The sequence below is a fragment of the Calonectris borealis genome, chromosome 2 (genome assembly GCF_964195595.1).
Source record: "Calonectris borealis chromosome 2, bCalBor7.hap1.2, whole genome shotgun sequence".
Classification (NCBI taxonomy): Eukaryota; Metazoa; Chordata; class Aves; order Procellariiformes; family Procellariidae; genus Calonectris; species Calonectris borealis.
In genome coordinates, this window is record NC_134313.1 from 82,938,807 (window position 1) to 82,962,354 (window position 23,548).

A 23,548-nucleotide genomic window follows, 5' to 3' on the forward strand; every position below is an offset into this window, starting at 1 on the left:
AAGCTCATAACACAGGAGCGCAAGAAGTTTAATCTGTTCACATCAGCAGGCATAGAATACTACAACTTGATGGGGAAAGCATGCTAAATTGGAACATCTCAGCTTTTCTGTCTCATGCAGTAAATTTTATTCTTTAATTCTTCCATATTTCACTTGTAAAATGCCTGTGCTATCAGATTGTCCATCCCAATTCAAAATCCAGACTACAACAATACAAAATATTTTGCTATACAGCCTTGTTTTTCTCAAGGTTATGTAACTATCAGTAGTATATTTGGAATTAATCTTCTTCATTTAACAAAATATGTTTGTATTACTAAAAATACAAAACTGAAAAACTGTTGTGAAATGCTTGCTGAAGAATATTTAATATTCATGCATTCCACACAATCAATTCAGGTATGTTCATCAGTCAACAATCTACAACAAAAACTCCGTTTAATATGAAAAACACTGATGTCTGCACAGCATCAAAAAGTTTGTTACAGCCAATTAAATGACTGTGAAAAGACAGTTCTATTGCTTAGGACACTTATTTATACACATAAATATATGTTCTTGCATCAGCACTAACTACCCACCAAACAATTTTATTTCATGACAGGATTTTAATTTCTAAGTGTTTAATACAAATACAAAAAACATTCAGATTTTTGTCTCTTACATGAGCCATTGTCTGCTGTAGAAGTTTACGAGCATGGATTTCTTGCCCCTGGCCCATGGAAACATAACGTGTCTCTGTCTTCAGTCTTTTTCCCAAAGCAATAATTGAGTCCGTAGGATCAGAGCCCATGGAAAGAAAGCACATGAGAGGAGTACGTGGATCTGACTCTTCCCATGTCTTCTCCAAGTCCAAGATGACTCCCTCTGCGTATTTGTCCCCCATAGTGTCAATGATGTATTTTCTTGCCTATATTAAAAAGGGTAAATTTAACCTGTGACGTAATCATTTAATACTGTTTTCTTCCCAGTGTAAATACAACCGATAAATAAACTGAAGAACAAAGGGTGCTATAAATTTATATCAGAAATACAAATATGCAACAAATTTATTTTTACATGTTAACATAGACGGTCTTTGAAGGTGTTATTTCTTACAGCCTTATAATACCAGTTAAAACTTTTAATTTTGCTCACACTGCCCTTGTAAAAAATACATAAATTGTTTGAAAAGAATTTCAGAAAATGCAATGTAAAGGTCCATTACAAAAAGGAGTTTAGCATTAAAAAAAAAAAAGTACTGAACTGCAATCCTGTAACTATTATTCTAATGACACCTAAATAGACTACATTGGCTACATAAATGTACCTGAGCTATGGTCCTGTCAGGACACCAAGATCTGATAAGAAGAAGATGTCTGAAGCAGTCCAGGGATTGACCGTAGCCACTAGGAACCAGTTCTTCTTCAGGATTCTCACTGTCAAACCAGATTTTCCACTGTTTCTCTGCTCTGGAAATCTGCAGTTATACCATCAAAGGAGTAAATCTCACTAAACAGACAAGTCACATTTCTACTGCCACTAGGTCACAAACTTTTTATGAGGGTCAGAGACATGTAATCCACACACAGCATTTGTTTAGCAATGTTAGTACACAGATTTAGTAAGATTATTTAAAAAAGAGAGGATAAGCTTCCAGATTTTAAGTACAAAATTGTAGAATGCAACAATGCCCTTAAGTATTCACAATCTGAAAAAATGAGCTACTACTCAGTATTTTCCATTAATGATATAATGGCATAGCAAGATCAGAACACAGATAGCTAAGCTCAGACATAGCTTTGAGAGCACCAGGTACATATCAGCTCCCCACATGACTGTACAGAAGGTACTCTTCACATATACCAAATGCTATTTACTTACTCCATTAGCTACCATACACTTAGTGTCCATTAAGACTATTCACACAAGTGTTAAATTTACTGAACACTCTTTCCCTAACTCTTACTCAATGTAATCAGAGAAATATTGGAACAAGCATCATAAAACATGGTGTAAAAAAGCACAACAGGAATGCAAGGAAGTCTAACACCCGGAAGAAGATTAAAGTTGTATTACGTGAATTGGATAATAGCAAATTGTATCCCAATCTGAAAGTATTATAATTATATAGGGTGTGAAACATTCTACTTTCTTCTTATTTTCCTGGCTTTAAGTCTTTTTATCAATAGAGGTTGCTAAGGAGCCGGGGCCACAACTGTGGCTATCTGCTGTCAGTTTCATTCTGTTCTACAAAATAAGCCAGTTTCACACCACACACCTTGATCACTACCAGACGATCACTGTCAAACAAGAAAGTCCTTTTAAAAAGCTCTTACTTACTTGATCAAGAATATCTGCAAATTGTTTAAGCTTACTAAGCTCCACCAAGTTCAGCCAAGTCATATCCAGAATCCATTTAGCCGGCTTAGGAGGACAAGCTTTAAGGTCTAGGGAAGCACCACCTGCAAGAAATTAGGAATTAGTTATAATTAGAATTGTTGGGGACACCCAAAAGACAAAAAAAAAAAAAAAACAAAACAAACCATTTGGAAAATGTAAACTAGATACTGCAAGACTATTTCACATGACTAAGTCTTCCCAGTCTGGAGAAAGACTACTTAATAACAAAAGATGGTCATAAAGAAATTTCTGAATTAGGTAACATGCAAACTTTATTTTCAAATGTTATTCTTCATCCTACTTTAAAACATAATTTTTTTTAAATCCATAACAGCTTCCCATTACAAACTAAATCTATTTTTTACTGTAAAAGAGTAAGCTTGAGTTTATGGAGAAAAAACTGAAGAAGCTTAATTTCAATGTTTTTTTCTTTGATTTTTTGTTGTTGTAGATAATGTAATAACTTTGCCAATATGTACACTTGCCTTCCTTGGAATTCAACTGTAGCTAAAAGAAAGCAAACACAAAATAAAAAGAAAACTCAAGCTACAAGAATCCAGATTTTTAATCATGGGGTTACAGGGTTTTTCTACCTTACAAAGTCACACCATCTTTGGTGAAACAGAGTTTGTAGTTTGGTTAGTGTATATTAATTTTCTTTTATGATGTACTTTAAATTTAATCCTTGTTAACCAGTTCCTCTTTTGAGGATTTACTATTTCTTTGTGCATGTGCCTGGAAACAAATGCTTGTTGGGAAAAGATATTCTGAAGATTCAACAAGAAAAAATTAACTGTTATAATCCATAAATAAATGTTGCCTGGAAAATTAAGTATCTTGGAAAGGCAATACAAAATTACTCCAAGTTTTTAAGTGAAGATACACAGTGCTTGCATGCAGTTAAGACTAAAGGCATGAACTTGTCACATTCAGCTGAGAATGTGATATTCTTTTAAACTGTTAGCATCACTTTCTGTTCCTATTTGCTTGCTCGTCCTCCTGCAGTTACCAATTAAACTAAAAGATGTTTAGTATAATAATAATTTTTCTAAGTCAAACACATACCTGGTGGTATTTGAGCAGTAGATATAAACATCAATTGAAAGGATATTTAACAATTCTCCTTTTAAATTCTCACTATTCTCAAAGCTATATTTATCAATATTCAGTGTGCTGCTATAAATTAGAACTACCATACAATGTTGTCTGTCACTAGAACAGAATGATAAGCCTGTATTCTTTCAATTGACTGGCTTCTCATGTGCAAAAGGAAGCAGTAGGTTGGCCAGGAGATATAACTACAGCTCACAAATTTTTTACAATCATATATGTGCTCTACTTAAAATTGTTCCGCAGTTCCAACCTTTAACAAGAGTCAGAAATTCTTCATGCTTCACTCTGTTTCTTTGTATATCAATCTTCAACGCAAGTAATAACGTGAAAAGAAATTTGTGCTCCTCATAGAATCCTCGGGCAGCATATTTGAACACTTCATATGTCATATGTTCAATAATATTAGTAATCCTCTTGCTAGTTATAGGGCTCTTGGTAGACCTGTTGGAAGAAAGGTCTGCAGTTGAATGACGATTTGCATAGGGCTTTATTCCCTTTAAAGGGAATACTATGTAAAGACAAAAAGACATAGTCAGAACTTTCAAAACATGAAAAAATAATAGATCACAAACACAGAATACCAGACAGCAGGCTAACAAACTTTCAGATTGAAGGAGCAACAAAAAAACCCCCTTTCTAATCAAGCCTTTCTGTATAGCTGAAAATCAACACAGTATAATGGTTTTTATTACCTAATGCCTAATTTTTAAGGACTGTAAATACATTTGAAGGTTCTTTGCCTTGGTAACTAACAGACAAAGGCTTATGGGTATTTAAACTGACAATTCCCGTCAAGATTGTAATGAGCAACACTCTCCTTTCTGACATTAGTTTACAACAAATCTTTTCTGTACTACAACCACCTCCAGGACTGGGTAAATACAAATGATACTTATTGTTAGCTAAATTACCTGGCTAGGGAGCGGTCAAAAAGCCCCAAAAATTGCCAAAGCGAAGTCTGATACATCACATTGACCATGCTCATCTCAGTAATAAGGAAGTATAAGATGCTACCTCGAGTTGCAACTGAAGGACAGGAAACAAGACGGTGTTCAAAGTAGACCAGAAAACTTTAACTCTCTACAACAAGTACAGTGAGTTTAACACTAATGCTAACTGAAGATCCTTGAGTTACTTCATTCTTTACTGGCCAGAAAAATAATTAAAGTGTTAATTTAATCCTCATTTATACATCAGCAAAAAATGAAAATCTTTTCTGTTATTAATGTATACTGTGTAAAGTCCAGTTTGCAAATATGAGCATATTTGGAGAGCATCTGGATGATATACTGCAATATTCAGATCATCATTAGAACATTATAAAAAGTAAGATGGTTTGAAGTACTGTTTGAGTATCCAAACAAATTTCTCTTTACAGACTTTTACAGGAGTCATATGTTTATTCAATTTACCCAGCACTGATTTAACTTACTTTCAGCAGTCATTTAGTTTTAAATACAAAGGTTTTACAAAATCTGCAATGATTTCTGGTACACTAACTAAAATGCCTTTCCTAAAATGCAGATATAACACTTAATTCCAGACAGCATTTTTTTTCACATTTTCACCTGTCAGTTAAAAGCCAAAAGACTGATTAAATGTGCTGGCTATAATAACTTAAGGATCTATGACAGGATAAACAAAATATTCATCCAAACAGATACAAAAAGCATTTACGATTATACTGGCCCCCTAAAAGAACGTCACGTTGAACTCAAAAATACAGTTACCTAAACACCATAATGACTGGTCTCATTGACAGTCCATAAAAAGTGTCAACATTTTAACAGCTAAGTGAGAACAATCAAGCCCTCACAAGTTTCTTACCCAGTAGACTAGATGGACAGGTACATTTGTATATAGAGCAATGGGAACTCTAGGGAAAGAACAGATCACTCCATTTTATAAATTCCACATGGAGCATGACATTGACTATTTTTCCACCATAGCTCAATATGACATTTCCTAGATACATTTTACTTACAGGAAAACACAGATCCTTCCCACTCATTATGGTCTTCCTGATCTCATCCTACCATTTCTCTGACTCTAAGTATTGCTGTTTTAATCATACGCTACAGTCATTTGTCTTTCATCACTACCTTCACTCACCAGGTCTGTACTCTTCACGGGCTGAGTTGATCTGTACTTCAGTTTCAGCAGAAGTTTGCAGTTTCTGTGTTACCTCCTCAGCAGTCTTCTTAGTGTTACTCAATACAATTATTAGACTCTCATCATCTGCCAGAGAACCCTTAGTGCTTGTAAGTCGGAACAAAAGGTTATCTTCTAGGTCTTTAATCCTCCTTTTGTTCATAGTCACATCTTCAATAAGATCTGTTCTTTCTTTCTCTAATTCCTGTTGGAATACACGGTAATATTTGGAAATCAGAGTAATCAAAAATAAAAAAAAAATAAACCAAGTTATTTAGTTTTAAAAGTACTGATCCTGCTAAAACAGTGTAGGTCAAGAGTAAATGCACTAATTGGAGAAATAATTCCAGTGGTATTTCTGACAGCAGGTCTACTGCCAGACCTGAACCTGCTATATAAGGATGCATTAACAAATCGTTTCAACAAATACTATGGAGCATGCTCATATCATGGCCTAATAGAATTAGAAGTTCAGAATAGTAATTGGTTTTCTTCACCAAGACAAGTGCACCTTTCCAGGCACAGAATTTTATTTCACTCCATCTAACGCTATCCTCATTTATGCCCTGTTTCCCAATCACCATATTGAAAATATAGTCTCAGTAATAATGAGCATCCTTAGTCAATGAATCAAGCATCAAATATTTCAAGAAGTGCATCTAAAAATACTCCTCCATCAAACAGGGATAACTTCAGTCTCTCACTAAAATACTTCATTGATTAAGAAAAGAGAGCACGTAGAACTCAAACTGAGTTGCTTCACTAGAAGTATTTAGTTGATTACTTTTAGTAATACAAGCTGGGTGGTTTATATACTTACTTTGTTTTCTAGTGGTCATATATAAAAGATGAATACTTGTTGATTAATAGCTTTACATTAAAAAAAAAAACCTGTTTAAAATATCTAGAAAAATATGTTCGTCAGAGATAAAAGGCCTTTCAATTCATTCTCACACTACTCTTAAAATTAAACTTTAAACACTTATTACAAACGAATCCCTCAAAGATAAAAGTACTCCATTGAAACAATACAAAATGTTTCAATACAGTGAAGTAAAAAGACAGAAGAAGGGAGAGGAAGGGTTATGAGTGTTTCATAAGATAAGGATAATATGAATCTCATGAATCAACAATAAGTGAGCTAGTTGGTAGAAATATTAGCTATGCCTACAGAAGTCCTCCTTCACTGTTTACAAAGGTCTGGTGGATAGTTTTAACAATGTCTTTCCAAAGTTGGAAGTTCTGTGTTCACTCCACTCTTGCCAAGTCCACTTCAGCACTGCAGACAGGCTGCTACTGTTCCAAAGAAACAGGGACAACACTAAGAAATACACGATCTCTCATATAGCACTAGAGGCATTATGAACCTGAGACCTCAGCAAGGCTTAAGGAAAGGTTTTACTCCCCCATTTGAGTAGCCTTCATTTATACAGATTTGCAGCACTGTTACAAGTTTTGAAATTTTTTTTTTGTTTTCCCACATTCTAAACTTGTGGTTTTGTCACTCCTACATTCTGCTAACATTCTTAAGTATTTAAGCATTAGTTCTTGTAAAGTCCTTTTATCTTAAAAAGGAAATTTAAAAAAAATCATCTTCATCTCATTATCAGATTTAGGTTCTTTTCCTGCCATTGTACAAAAGGTATATTGAAACATCATCATCATCAGGTAGAAAAGATTTATTGGGACTGTTGTCATAGAATAATGTAAATGTCACAAAACTTAGATGATGTGTATACAGATTCAAAAGATTTCAACAAAAACTGATGAAAAAAAGACAAGAAAACCACAGTTAACTCCATTTTAATCAACTGATGCCTAATGGAACTAAGAAAAGCAGGTAGCAATTATGAAGCAAGACAAGCATTATGCAAGTTTGATGAAGCAGAAACAATTTTTAGAAGTATAGCATTAAAAGAATGTTAGCATCCAATTAAATATAATAATTATCATGCTGAGAAATCATTTTGAGCCAAATTAAATTTCATGTTTTGCTGAGTTCAATTTAAAAGGTTAAACATATTTTAGAATGCAATGCATTTAGAAAACTGAAAGCTAAGTCTTCCTCACAAGAAGAGCCTGACAAACAAGTTGGAAACAGAATGCCCAAACTAAAGCAAGTGAAGTAACCTTAGATGAAAATCTTAGTGAAAAATCCATCTATTAAGCTTTTAAAATACTTTTTGCAGATCAAGAAGAGTACGCAGTTGAAACTTTTCTGTGTGTCTTCAAAAATTTCCAGTCATAACATCAAGGATGCAAAAAAACTAAGCTAAGTTCCCATATACATAAATGCAAGGAACTTGCACCAAAGATGCTATTTCAAATCCAGCTTTATGGAATTGCTTTCACAAGCTGACATCATTTTACAGGCTGTACCAAAGAATGCTAGATCTTGTTAATATTCATAAAATATAAAAGCTGCTACATAGCTTATATCATTCTGTAACAAAATGATTCACAAGTGCAAGAATTTGCATCAACTGTTCCTTACAAAATTTGAGCCTTTTTTACCACAAATCTTGAAATATGAATGTGAAAATTGAAAAAGCCATAAAGAGTTCTTGTATAACTCCACTACTAATCTGACATATCTATTTCTACAACACTAAATAAACAAGTTTTTTGTCAAATTACATAACAGCCAATATATCAAAACAATCATATCATTAAAACGGTGTTATACTACATTCAGACATATATCAAGTCTCTTAAATCCAATTGTTCCAAGAAATAGAGTAGAATTAAATTTATACAGATATACCAGCTACCCTTTGACCTTCTTATGTTTAGCTTACATCTTGCAAATTGATTAAACATTCTGGTGGTAATGAAGAAATCAGTACCAGTATTCTTATCAGTAATCAATCGATTCTTTGAGATGCCACACAGATTCTACCAATGGGCATACCAGACAACACGGAAAGTCAGACTTTGCAGAATCTTTAAATGATGTGCTGTAAACCCTCATTTTGCTCGCTGCATGTCTAAATCTCCTAAGTGCAGAATCACATTAGAGACAGTAGAATGGCAAGAAGGATATAAATGTACATACAAACCTTGAAGAACACTAACTTCAGATAAATCATCTCTTCTCTTTTTGGGGCAGAAGTTCCACACATACATTCTAACACTGGATATCACCAAGCAGTCATACTGCTCAAATCATTTGGCAAACTGTCTCACGGTTAAATAATTCCACCACCTCCCTACCAAAGGCTACAAGAGGGTAGCAAGAATCCAGACACTTCAGAGGGAAATACCCAAATTCCCAAAGATGCATAATTAGTCATCATAGGAAAAGAAGTTTTTAGACAGTGGGATATGTCTGAATTGACTCTTCAGGAAACCTTGAACCACAGGATGCAAAAACAGAGGCCAAGCAAACTGAAAAGTGGTAAGTATATCCTATGAACATCCCCCTGCCTGTCAAGTGGTCCACTTGTCATTTATCTGGAAAAACTACTCCCAGATGGTTGCAAACAAAGCAGTAGTGAGTATACCACTCTGAGAAGCTGGTCCAGAGAGCACAGCATGTCCACCCATTAGACATTCCCAGTTAGTGGCAAAGACACCATAGAATAGTAGAATAATTTTAGTCTGGAAGAGACCTCCAAAAATGAACTAGTCCAACCCCCTGCTCAAAGCAGGTCTAAATAGGTCAGTTGCTCAGGGCCATGTCCAGTTGAGTCTTGAACACCCCCAAGAATGGAGATTCCACAACATCCCTGGGTAATCTGTTCCTGTTTTTGATGACTCTCAATGTAATTATTTTTTTCCTAATATCTAATCAGAATTTCCAACTTGAGTCCATTACTTCTCAGTCTATTGCTTTGCACCTCTGAGAAAAATTAAGCTCCTATCTTTTCTGTGTCCTCCAAGCAGGCATACAGCAACTGCGATGACTAGAGGAATTTGCTGATAAAATGGCTGTCATCTTGAGGAATGTACTGTATTGCAGGGCCCAGAAGTGAAGTTTGGCATAAGGCTTTGTGAATCACAGCGTGTTTCAGACAGACAGTGATAATTCCATTACGTAGTGGGTTGACAAGCTGTCACTGGTTGAAGCGAAGCTGATGGTGCAATGAAGCTGTCTGACAAAATATAAGCCTTCATGGAATGACTACGATTTCTCTCATGAGCTCCATGGACTGAGCAGGAATGAAATGCAACTACTTAACAAGATGACTGAGGCCATTAAGGAGGAATGTCTTACATTGGGGGAGGTGCGGGAGGAGGACAGGAGGACCTCAACAGACGCCACAATAAGGGAACAAACACATTCCTCTCTAGTGAAGGTAAACTGGAACTATTGCCAAAATCTTAGTAAATACACAGTCATAGATGCATAGTATCTCATTTGACTTCAACATTGCCTGACCTTGTAACAGGGATTAGGTGTCCCATAATTCAAAAGATTCTTTCTTATTCACCTATCTAGTTGAAGATGCCTCTGCTCATTGCAGGGGGGTTGGACTAGATGACCTTTAAAGGTCCATTCCAACCCAAACTATTCTATGATTCTATACCAACCAGCCTCCCTCCAGAACTGCTGGTGTCCTTTTACTGGGATTGTCATCCTGAACTTGGACTTCCTCAACTAATAAATCTACAATGTCAAAATAGGTAGTTAGTCTATTTAGGAGCAAGGAAGTAACTAAGTCTGAGTCCTTTGCACCAGGTTATGTTGCCATGAGCTCCACACTGTGTAGACAGAAGAACATTCCAGGGCCTTTTCCTTTTCACAGGCCATTCTCATGAGGTTATAACTCATCGAGGCAGGAAAAATAAGGTGAATATGGTGCAGTTGAGACAATAAAAACAAATAGAAACTTCTACTTGAATGAGTCGATTTCTTCTGTGCCAGCTTTTAAACCATCATAAATAGGTTACCTTAAGAACAAACACAACAGAAAGAGCCAGAAAGTTACCCTGCCATGTGGGAATAGAGAGTAATAAATTAAAACGAAAGGAAAACCTTCTACAGGTAAATGCAAGACGTATAGCCAGGAAAAAGGTACAACTAATTCTTTTACCTGTTTCTCTGTGAGAATGACTCTGCCTAAGAGTTGATTTTCAAGACCTTTCATGGTCACAGTAAAGTCAATGATGGAGGTTCGAGCACTAATTTCAGGAGAGTAACCTGGATTTGGCAGTTTTGTAGTAATGTAAAGTCTGAAGCCATTCATAACATGTACTTCCTTATCACCCACCTTCACCTTAAGAAAAGTATTAAAAAGAAGTCTTGAGATATCAAGAACAAGTACACACTCTTTCAGATACTGCATGTAGAAACAAAGGTTACATTCTTCTGTTCAAAGGTGTAAAAATCCAGCTTTAAATTATACGTCTGATGCAAAGAATTTGTTGAGAATATCTACGGAACATTTAAAATTACTCATTCACAGATTATTTCAATTTTTTAAAATTGTCATAAGCAAAGGGATAAGGAACTCTACAGGTTAAATATATTAACTATTTGTGATCTTAAACTTAAACTCTACTTTTTTTTTTTTGTATTAGCATTAACCAAATTTATATGAGTTTAATCTTTTATAGTCATATACTTATTAGGAGTTATTCTGTCGAGGGCAAGGGGGGGGATGTTTCCACTTGTTTGCTCATTTGTTTTGTTTTTACCTTGTTGGCTGAACCTGTTTTAATGAAATTTCTTTCCAAAATATTATCAAGTGCTGGGTCAAGCTCTTCTCCAACATCTTCTATCAAAAGAGGTCTTCCCAAAGAAAGGCTGTCTTCTAAGTGATTTCTAAAATACTTGTGATTCAAAGAAGTGATCTAAAAGTACAATCATGGACCTACATATTATGTTATGCCCAGTTACTAAGCTTTTTGTTTGTTTTATATTTATTTCATTTTATTTAAATTATTTACAAAAACAAACATCCTATGGTTAGACTAGGATTAAAACAAAGATTGTGACCACAAGAAAAGGTAGCATCGGTGTACCATATTCTCAGATCTCATTGAATGCAAACTTCTATTTTTCAACTACAAAAGTAGAAGCAAAGCAACACTGAGCACTTAAGGTTTTTATATCCTATGAGTGCAACTAAACCAGAAATTCACAGGAACTTTTTATCACCTTCAATTTTATCTTGGATAACATCCCCAAGTCAAACTGCAGCAAGTCAATCCAACATTAGGGCACCTTTTTCCCCCCCCTTGAAAATTAGGGGGGGTTATACTGAACAAACCATCAAACAGTCTTTGCTTTAAAAAGTAGTCCTCGGTATAATTGTGATTAATTTTCAACATGTACACAAAACACATTCAGTTTAGCTTGTTTATAACTCTATAGTTAAAGTCTAATCATTTTTTAACATAACTAGCTAGGTAACCATTAAAGGGTTCTGCACTGAGATAACAATCAACATGAATGAAAGTAGTTTCCTACTAATACTCTGAGCCACTCTATGATCATTCTTCAAACTCCTCTTTATCTTTTTCAGGGATATTTTTTTAAAAAGCTGGTTTATTGGTGTAATTATAATTGCAGCAAGCAAGGAGAATATTTAGCACCTGACATCCATGCTAAGACAACACAAATTATCAATAATTTCTGATTAAAAGATGATAAAAATATCATGCTGTGCATCTTAATTTTTAAACATTTATATGAACTTGTAATAATCACTTATTTGGGTTTTTTTCCTAATGATTATACTATTCTGCGAATATGCTTCAGCCCTTACCAGACGTTACCCATCCAGCCTATTTTCCAGTTTATGTTTCATTAAAATAAATTCATTGAACGAATCGAGTCGCTGGTACTAACCTTCAAATGTACATTTTCATATCTAGACAAATCTCAAATCTACCAAAATATATCTGAGATGTCCTTTATATCCAGACTAGGCATTTTATAGAAAAGGCATTTGCTAATTATTATTTGAATCACTGAATTGTAATGTTTTGTGAGCTAAGAGTTTCTAGGAATTATGAAAGCATAAGCATTCCTATTACCTGAAGTTCATTTCTGCCTTCCTTATTTTTAATCCAAATTTTACCCTGTGCCTGTGGATCAATTAATAAAGGATAACGAGATGCTTTAGTGACAATGATTCCATTCTGTATGGATAAGTCATCATTTGGTAATCCTTGCAGGTTCCATTCATTGATAGTTGGAGCATCAGTCAACATTTCTATGAGGTTCAAGTTGTTACTGAAGGGGATTTTCCGGCTTTTCATTTCCTTTTGCCAGTCATTTAATAGCAGACTGCGGAACTCTTGGTTAAAAGGACCAGAATAGGACAGAAAAGCTGTAGCCAAGAGTACATCACCTTAAAGAGAAAAAGGAAAAAAAGAAAACAAACCATTACAGCTTTGCCAATTCTATTAATGAATGAGCTGCTTCATTCCCTAGTTGTTATATGGTTTGGCTGGTAACTGAAGAACACACTTTGACCCATAAAGAAGACAAATCAGTGTTTTTCCCAAGGCTCATTACATAGCAAGACAATGCTACATTTCAGTAGATGCCATGTTTACTTTATCCTTACCATGCAACTGTAGGAATGAAGAGATGGGCATCTGGCAGCCAACCAAGGTCAACCCAACCCACACACACACACACACACACACACACACACACACACAATTCCAAACACCAGATCCTGCACAAGCAGGACATGGCAGAATAAACTTACTCGTAAACTTCCAATTCCATCATTTCCTTACAGAATCATGAGAACAGGCTTAAACAATATTTTGGGGGGAGAAAAGAACCTTTATTTATGAGTACTAATTAACAACAAATCAATTACAATTATTACTACTAATAGTAAAAAATTGTAACAGACATCATTATGGAGGTATTAAGCGTGCCAAGTTTTAATCTTCTGGTCAGCTTCAAAATTGCCACCCTAAGTTTCATGACACCATAGTGGGGTTTTTTGGTACTTCTGAAGTAAGAATGCAGGATTCCAAACTGGAGAAGATACTGTACTTTTATACTGAGTACTAATATTTTTTAGACTTTTTCAAGTTATCTATAAAAAAACCATGATGAGTCTGTGGGGAAGGTTTTCTATATTTTTAGTTAATAATACACATATGCATATTACACCAGCAAATAAAATACCACCTATCTACTATAATACAACCTATACAACAATATCTGCTTTTTACAGCATTTCAAGGCAAAAGTCAGAGAAGAAACTTCAGACCACAATAAAGGACAAGATAAATTTCATTTACTTGATATAGCTAATAAATTAATTCTTTATTACAAAGTACTTTAGTTTCCAAGTGCATATTTATAAAATAAAAATTAACTTCTAAGAAAGAAAAGTTTTATGATCATTAGTAAGTGCATTTAAAAATACTGATTTCTACATATAAATGTCAGTGCCTGAATATCAGTCTTCCTCTCCTCCATATGTATTCTCAGTTATAGATATTTTATTGAGTCTTGCTAACATATCACCCTCTTTGGACTGCAGCCTACAAACATCAGCCAAGTTAAAACATCAGTTTCCCAAGTACGTGCTGCATGTTATACACATCAAGTAAAAGCCCATGTACAGCACACACTGCTACTGTATTATTTTATTTTTTTAAAATATGAAATTTAGTCTCATTGTATTTTTTACTTAGCAGTGCTTTAGCGAGAGAATTAATAACAGTTACCCTCATTTTAGCAACAGGGAAGCTAAGCTACAAAGGAAAAGTTTGAAATTTCAAATGTTTTCAGTTTCACTACCCATTACAACTTAAGTGACTAACTTCCAAGTTCAAAGGTGTGGACAAAAGCTTACCCACTAGCCTCTTGGTTTGCACGGCAAATTCTTTACTCTGCTCTGTCCACCTCTCTTTTTCACCTGCTAAACCACTTATAAGACTTGAGGCAGTTTGCATTTTATGACGGCAACGCTCAGCATCTTCAAGCAAAGTCTAGAGAAAACCATACACCAAGAAATATGGTTTACAGTCAGGTATCTGATAGGCCAGAAAAATCTCTACATCTAGTTAAACCAGTAGTTAAACAACAGCTCAAAAATATGTTCTCAAACACTTATAACACCATGCAGAGAAGAAGGAAAAGTGGGATGGAAAAAATATATCAGGACAAACTATCAACATCTGTCATAAATGTGATCAACATCCTTTCCAAGGAATAATAGTGAAATTGAGAGAATGCATTAAGTTTTCCTTAAAGTAAGGGTGGCAGCTTATTTTCTGTAAAGAGCAGTTCACCTGTTTTTTTCTCATCGCTTTTTCATACTCTGCCTGCACAATATCTAATTCTTCTTGCTTGGTACCCAGTTCTTCTTGAGCTTTCTGCAGATCCAGCATAGCAGTGGTTAGGCGATTCTCCTGGATTGCTAAATTTGCCTATGAAGCATAAAAATGTAAAAGTGTCTTCATACATATAACATCTCAAAGTATTTGCTATAATGTATCCCAAAGAGTTTTACTGTACAACATTTCAAAATCAAACTGCTCAGCAGAGATTTCATGATTCATTAAAACCTTTTATTTGACTTTCACAACAAACTAACTTCTTATTGCAGATAGCTGCACTTAAGCAGTTGGTCTAACATCAATTAGAAAAAATAATTAGAAAAACTTGTGAGAATACCAGCCATTCTCCATCTGACAAAAAAGTTAGTCTGATCTGGCCTGCAAAAAAGACTGATGCCACTATTTGATTTCTCTAACCAATATGCTTTGTCTAATAAAAGGTACTACCTCTAACTACAAATCTTGCTTCCCTCTCGATCATTCCTATTATAAATACAAGCTATTCTATGTTAAAATCATCCTTGACCATGTTCTTCCTGACTTTCTTTCTTACCTTTTAACAACTATTTAGGCCTACTTTTCTCTAAATAACACTGATGAACAGAGTCTTTGTACAGTCTTCTTATGAACTGAGATCCCGAACATTAAAAGAACCAGATCTCAAGTTTTTTCCTATTTAATTCTTAATTAAGGTAAAGCAATTGCAATAATGAATTAAACTAGATGAAAGCTGCTTCAACCCCATTCAGAAGAGGCATAAAACTGCACAATATCTTTCATAATTTTGACAACTTACAAGTGGTAGTACATTTAAAATATTTTACTGTAGAGTTACTATTTTCTAGATAATAAATTTCTACAGACGCATGCACCAGTTGGAATAAAGCAGCTGATGTTTCCAGCAGATGAAATCTTCAAGTGCACACAGGTGGGGAGGAGAAGGAGCAAAGGGTGTTTGTGTGCCTCCCACTGATTAACAGACTTACCTTTAAAGGTAATACTTCTTTGTTGATGGAAAAAAATACAGCCATAGCTTTGGTCCATGAGCAAAGGCCAGCAACGTTCCCACATACTCTCTTAGCTGTCTCAATGTTGTAGTCCACCATTTCAAAATAAGGGCTCAAAAGTTCTACCACTTCTTCATTAATTGTGTCCTTTGGAAATTGCTCAAAAGAAAAAGTGCAATATACATAACGTATGTAATATATGTAAACTATATATATATGTATTTCAGCACACAGAGAATACTACCAAAATCACAAATGTTACTTACAAACAGCTAATATGAAGTTTTATGCCTCATGCATCTTTGAGAGCTTGCCAAAGTCTTTCCACTCTGTTTTATATTCTTACAAAATGGCAAAAAGTTTGCCTTCATTCATGATCATCGCTATCTTACACTATCCATTACCGTTACACAGCTAATTGATGATACAAAATATCACTGATACCCTGCTTGAAATTCTATTTTCCTCAATACTGAATAAGTAACTTAACAATCTTCAAAAAGAAAAGGAAAAGCTTAGCTCTGGTTCATAAACATACATTCTACAAGACAGCCCTTTCAAAGGGCAAGCCAGCTATCCTCTCCTTAAATTACCTTATCTCATTAGTGGAATGTGTTTCAATTTTAAGAATTTATTCTGACCCTCTCTTTTCTCCAAAAAACATATCTTCCATTTTTCATCCCCAAACGCTTTCAATTTTCTCCCTCAAATTTATTTTGATGGTCAAATATTCCATATAAGTTTGGTCTTCTTCAAAGATTTATTTACAAGGTTTAATGAAAGTCCATCACCGATGAACTTGAAAAATAGCTGTTCCCTGAAGCACAAATAGGTTTATTTACGCACAAGCAATGAAATGTTGAAGCCCTTCAGTAAATTAAAAATCCTTACAAGTAGATGCAATGTGAATACTACATAAATGGCATCCATGGCACTACCAACCATACGAAGTTGGTCAAGCCTGCCATCTGTGATTTCCCACTGGACTAGAGACAGATTAAGTAAACTCCTCAAAATGCAGAAATCAGAGATAATAATATCCAGTGGGGCAGGACAAGGTACAATTTATTCTGAGTAGATTAATCATAATATTATTAGTTTAAATTATGAACAGGGATTTATTCACCAGTTACTCTTCCCGTTTCCCTAGACACATGCTATGTAGCTGAAAATCCCAAATTTCAAAAAATTCTGATTTTGTACATCCTAATAATCAACTGTTCTTTTGCAAGCCACTGCACAAATTGTAATGCAGAAAATTAATGAAAAGTTAGGTACCAGAAAAAAGATGTTTTCTATCAGCTTTAATGAAACAGATAAATAATGGCTATTCAAACCAAATGCTTAAAGCTTTGAATCATTTGTCACTGAAAGTAATTTCATTGCCTTCCTTATGAGAAGCTACAATTGATTTATGACCTTACTTTGCCAGAAGAATTCAGGTTTATTTCATTATGACATACTTATTTTTAAGCCCTTAACATTTCAGATCTATTGTGTATCCGATTCCCCTTGCACATTTGTTCTCCTATGAACACCAGAGAAAACACTGTCCCCTGTTCTCTTAAATTAAAAAAAAAATGAAGAAGAAGGTTGCACAAGTACCTGTAGGTTCTGTAAGAAGTTCCCTGCTGTCATCAGTTTCAAAGATTCTTGCCATGATGGGATGGTACAGCATTTTTCCTGATCAATTTTCACATTGTTCACTTTTCGCTGGAAGAGCAGTAATACACAGTCCATGATACGCATAATGAGGTGAGGAGGTCGACCCAGCGTGCGGACAGTGGCAATATCTGCAGGCTTTATTGTCTATGAATTTAAAACAAAGTGTAAAGTAATTACAGTTATTGTTTATTTAATAAAACATAGAGCACAAGCTCACCACCAGTATTAATCCATTAAAGAAGAACAAAATAATTATTCATATTATTTTTGATTGAAAATAATTTTACCTTTAAGAAGCATGAAGCTAGAAGGACCCTCAGATTTTCACTACTACCTCCTAGCAACTACTAGGAAACCTCAGCTCAGCTACTTCTACAGGAGCACCTAAAAGCTTAAAACTACCATGCACATTTTTGACAAAACAAAGAACAAAACAGAAACATCTTGAAATTTTACCTATTTTTTTAAAATGCAAACCTATTGACCAGAAACTGAGCCTAGAAAGGAAAATACATTCTGTTGATATTTGGCAAATGAAGGTGAATTAAGGAAACCAGTGAGAAGGCCTGATACATGTATAGATTTGCACCCTCTGATTCATCTCACTGGGAATGTTCCTGTTGTAGAAGCAGGCCTGCGAGAAAAACAAATAAATTATAATAATATATGAAAACCTAGGCCCTATTAAGTAAGGCCAATTAAGCCTATGGTTCAAATCTAATACTGTATCTCATAACTCTAGTGTACATCATGAATCAAAAAGGACTATCAGAAAAGTCTACTGAAGATGTCTCCTTAGAGAAGCACTGATTTGAGCAGTAGTGCATACTGCACCACATACAGAGCAAAAAAACTCTGAACAGTGGTAACTGCTGATGGGCAGGCCCACTCCTATAACTTGTGGCAAAAGAGTTGCATTTAATTTCCATTTATTTATCTGTTTACTTCTAGTTATGCGTTTAATGTGCCATTTTTATTGCAGGGCAAAATGCAACTAAGTTTTATTGAACTTTGACAATTCTTACTCTAGCTTTAAAAAATTAATCTCACTATATGTTTAAAAATGTTTATAAGCTGTTCTGTACCTACCTGTCTCTTAACATAGCATTTAGCAGTCCTAAAATATGTAAAAAATGGAGCAAAAAAACCAGCCACAGGTTTTTTTTTTTTAATCTAGGAAGTGACCTTTATGTTTATCGAATATTTTAATAGACATTTGTCTACACTGCAAGCAAAATTCCATTATAGGAATCCCTAGCGGGAAGTTTACAAATCCATAATAACAGAGAGATTCATTTTTTGAAAGATGCAGCCCTATACAGAGAAATTTCTTGCTTAAAGGAGTTTCTGAATGAATGAATGCATGCTGAGGATATAGGTATGTATGCTGATAGGCTTGCTTTTATGATAGTTTTTCTTTCCCCTTTAGGCACAGGCAAAGCAATTCATTATAGCAAATGCAAGAATTTCAAGATTAAGCCCAACTACCTTTTCCCACTGTGAAGTCTCACAATCATACTAGTGTAGCTTTTCCTTAAAATCAGTTTTTCGTTTATTAGAATCCAAAATTTCAAGAAGAGCAGTATTGTTTTGGTTTGGTAACTTTAGCCAAAACCAGAAAGTAAGCTGTAATAAGATGCAGGACGGGACACAGGACACTGGTGCTCTTTTCATACCTCAGACACTGCCCAGTTAGCATTGTTTGTTTACGCACTTGTTAGAATGCTTGCCCAACTCTGGGTTCTGGGTTTTTTTTACCTTTCTCCTGTAGCTAAATATCAGGATCTTATGATCCAGACCTGCTCTCTTATTCCACTCTTTTCATCTGTCATGTCATCAGTCTTCATGTAGACATTTCCATTCTGCCCTTCAAGAATCATGGCAGTCAGAGATTGTGAAGCACCTCTCCCTCAAAGTGAAGTCATACATTCAGAAGATCCATGAAAAATTATTTATACTAGATTTTGAAGACTTTGATTTGAAGGAATGTCACAATAGTCTTTAACCATCACAGCTGTTGGCAGCCTCTCAAGTGGAAAGTAAAACCTTCCAGTAAATCTACGTAACAACCTTTGAGGTTTATCTATCCTTCAGGTTTTTCCTTCATTCTATTCTTTTTCTTGAGACGCCAGCTCCCTGCTAGCCTCCAGTATTAGGTTTACTTCAGATCCCACTACTGCTGCTCACAACAGAAATGCCTTGAGGGACATTCTCGTATACAGTCAGCTGAACAAACATTAAAAAAAAATACTATGCAAGATCAACAAAAATTAATCTTTTTTTCATCACTAATGATGCATCATGTAAAGATATGGCAGAGTGTTATCACTCTAATAAAAAAGCTTTACAAAAAGAGTATGTTGAAAGATATGAAGTCCCATGATGAACACTAGAAATCTGGGGAATGTCACAACTCATAAGAAAAAAGAAATTTTTTTTCAAGAAGGCAGAAAAGAGTGGATTAGCAAACTTATTCAAAATGTAATTCATTGGTGAAAACTGAAAATAAAACAGGAGGTTTGGATTTGGATGGAATTATAACTGGGTTTACATGGAAGGCATTTCTTCACTCATTGCACACAAGCTGTTTTATAACAGTATCAACATTCAGTTACTGGTCTAATATCAACCTGCAGCATATCATATATCAACTATAGTTTCAAATGAAAGTTAAAATTTGCCCTTTTCTGAAAAACTGCCTATTTTGGGTTTGGTACTCAGGTGGAAAAAGAAAAACAAAATTGAGCCTAAAAAGCCTCAAAATATGTATATTTATTTGCATACATTTTCTGTCAACTGATGAGTTATGCAGTGCACCTGCAACCTTGTATTTGTTTTCAAAGAAGCCCATCTTCTCAGCAGTAAAATAATATTATACATAGTCCAAGTACTAACCTGTAAGGCTGCTTCTGCCTCTTCCAAAGCAGGCTTAGCAGCTTCCAACTTCTCTTCAGCAATGGCTTTGTCAACTGAGATACTGTCTACAATAGCTTGAGCTTTGTCTTTCACTTTCTGAACTTCACCCTTCACCTTCTCAGCAGCCTGTGCTTTTACAGTAACTTCTTTCAATACCTAGAATGTGAGAAAACCCACATGCCAAATATTAAAGAAAACACCTAGTTGGAAGAACGTATTAATTTTTGTTGTAAAATTTTATCTGTTGAATTCAAGAACCAGAAAACTCAAAAAAGATTACTTTTGTCACTGTTATAAGTTTCCAAGATCCCCTTTTTTCCCAAACTTAACTTCCTTTTACTTGATTAATCTCTTCAAAATAGAAAAAATAAAAAAATAAAAAAAATCAAACAGCAATACGCTTTGAAGGCTGTACATACCATGTCAGCTTTTTCATTGGCAATTTGAAGTTCCTTTTCTTTTACTTCCAGCTCTCTGCTTAGAGCAGCCACTGACTCAGAGGCCTCTTTCAATTTTTCCAGTCCAGTATTCATTCTGGAGTTAAAAAGCAAAATAAGAAGCATGTAATTCCCTATGTAATTTACACTCCACTTTCCGAATTACTCCATCAATAGAATGAATTACATCAATCAGAACAAACACTAGCAAAAGAGATTTTACACCAAAAATAAAACTTGTACAGGAACTTTCACACAAGTGTCTGATGTCTTCAGAATCAAGAAAGTGAACAATAAAGAATTACATAAAGAGAGTCTGTGGCTTGAAATTTTACCCACTCCTAATTCAAACAGTATGCCTTTATCATTGCATAAAAATCCTATACATCGGTTCCATATATGTTACCATCCCTGTTGAGCTCCAACCTGATACTCAAAGGACTGAGTTCTATACAGCAGAAAGCATTTTCTGACGACTAGAATCCTGAGAAATATCTCAAATCACTATTTCTTGTTTGAAGAGGATATTGAAAAGGCTAATAAAATCAAAATATTGAAATCAAGACCAACCAAAAGAAAGTAACAGAAAAACAGCATTGAGATAACACTTTTCTCATTCAGCATTAAAATGCCCCTTCAACAGTGCTTTTTGTCTATCAAAATTTAAGTCCTCACTTGGGACTTTTCAGGCAAGTTTAGGTGGCCTCTACAGAGACTGCTGTTGCAAAGGCTAAGCAGTACTTGGACAGCTAAACAAATAAAGAACAGATAAACAGTAACACCTGCCAAAGCAATTCAGACTATGCAACTAAGGTTAAGTGAAACAAATTGACATGCATGAACTAATCCGGCACATGTGAGGCATCAGAAGGTAGAAAACAGGACCAAACCTCTCTGTTTTACAAATCTTTACCCATAACATAACTACAGATTTCTAACTCAATTTGGCTTGAAGTCAAAGACTGTTTCAAAGTGAAATAAACTAGTTTGAGTCTTTCTTAAAGGCTTCCAGCTCTTTGTGCCAATCTTTCAAAATTGAGAAGACAGTTTTTCTTAAGGGTGATACCAATTGATACACCAAATGCTAATTTTACATTCTGTTTGAGTATTTTTGACATGAAGATAAATCTGCAAATAGACTTCATTAGTTTAATAAAGTATCTGAAAAGGAGAATGCATATATCAAAACCACTTTCATAATCTACAAGTAAAAAGCTCAGCAGCCTAAATTAGGTTCTATGATCACAAAACCAAAAACACCAAGGGTATTTCTTACATGTTCATGTCAGGAGGATACAACTGTTTAGCAAGAAAACAAAAGTTGCTCTCTGTTCAATTAAATGCTATTGTGAATATATTATGAAATTACATGTAGATGTTTTCCTTTACTCATTAAAAATACACAGGAATAATTTATATTCATGCTTTTTCATGCATCACTACCATTTTTGCCCCTCCAAAAATATATAGTCTTTAACGTATATGCCAAGAGCAACTATAATATTCAAGTTACACCTTTACACAATTTTAGGAAACTTGAAAGAAAAACTCTTTGCTGTGCAAAGAGAGACACCATGCACTGAAATGAAGTGTATCAGAATATACCTATCTGGGGGAGAAAACTACAGAAAGACAGTAGTAAACTGAGCAGTGTACCTGTTTGCTAATGTCTGCACTTCAGCATGCTTTTCTTTGTATGTGGTTTTATATCCCTGAATAAAGGACAGGTAGGATTTGGGAGTCACATGGGTAGAACGTCTGTATCTTTGAAAGTAATCAGAACACTTCTCTGCCACTCCATCCTGGAATGAGCCCATACACTGCACAATTTCCCTCTTTGTATCAGCAGTGCAGTCCATATCAAATGAGGACAAGAAATATTCAGATACTTAGGAAAGAAAGAAAAACATAAATGTAAGTAAATATTCAGGAAAAACTCTTAGCTTATAAACAAGTCAATATAAAGGCTACGTACCCTGACAAAGAGAAATACTTCATCACCTAATTTAAATCTTCATCTGCCATTGATCTGTGCACCACTTACTCATATATATTTGGCTCAGTATGTGGCTGAACTTTAAATAGCATTTTATTTTTAGAATTTCACAATCCAATATGTGGTCTACTAAAGGATGGTATTGATTACACCTAGCAATAGTTGCAAAGCAGAGAACACCTCTGGAAGTAAAGTCTTTATACAATGTTATTGGCAATCTGAGATTCATCTTCTTGATGTCTTCTATAAATTTAATTTAAAATGTAAATACTAATTATCAACCAACTTATTGACAGCTGTGACATGGGAGATGTTTTCACATTGCATCAACAAGATATTATGTCAGCTTTCACCCGGCTTTTGAAATCCCAGTCGTCTTTACTCTCCACCATCAGATTCTTAACATGATGCCACACTTCTCAGTAAAAAGTACAGCCAAGGATCTGGTATTCTTTCACCTCCAAAGTGTGCGACTGCTTTTTCTCTCTGAATCTGTCTAATTGCTAGCTACCAGGGACTGGGTAATCACAGCCTTCCTCTGTATGCCTGATCACAAGCACAGTCATAGAAATAATTATTTTCTTTAGTAGTATTTTGCCTTCTTTACTAATCCCTTT

General features: G+C 34.8%; 1 protein-coding gene across 1 annotated transcript in view; it reads right to left on the bottom strand.

Annotated features, from left to right (window-relative positions):
* The window catches only part of DNAH5 (dynein axonemal heavy chain 5), a 160,875-nt gene that overhangs the window by 12,107 nt on the left and 125,220 nt on the right, over positions 1-23,548 (bottom strand). The window contains exons 56-71 of the mRNA XM_075142467.1: positions 22,592-22,823; positions 20,918-21,032; positions 20,478-20,654; positions 17,523-17,726; positions 15,897-16,076; positions 14,863-15,000; positions 14,424-14,559; positions 12,631-12,947; positions 11,287-11,442; positions 10,683-10,865; positions 5,608-5,851; positions 4,407-4,521; positions 3,746-3,936; positions 2,323-2,444; positions 1,310-1,459; positions 665-910 (exon numbers count right to left, since the gene is read on the bottom strand). Of these exons, the coding sequence (XP_074998568.1) occupies positions 665-910; positions 1,310-1,459; positions 2,323-2,444; positions 3,746-3,936; positions 4,407-4,521; positions 5,608-5,851; positions 10,683-10,865; positions 11,287-11,442; positions 12,631-12,947; positions 14,424-14,559; positions 14,863-15,000; positions 15,897-16,076; positions 17,523-17,726; positions 20,478-20,654; positions 20,918-21,032; positions 22,592-22,823 (2,906 nt within the window). The remainder of the gene's footprint in view (positions 1-664; positions 911-1,309; positions 1,460-2,322; positions 2,445-3,745; positions 3,937-4,406; positions 4,522-5,607; positions 5,852-10,682; positions 10,866-11,286; positions 11,443-12,630; positions 12,948-14,423; positions 14,560-14,862; positions 15,001-15,896; positions 16,077-17,522; positions 17,727-20,477; positions 20,655-20,917; positions 21,033-22,591; positions 22,824-23,548) is intronic.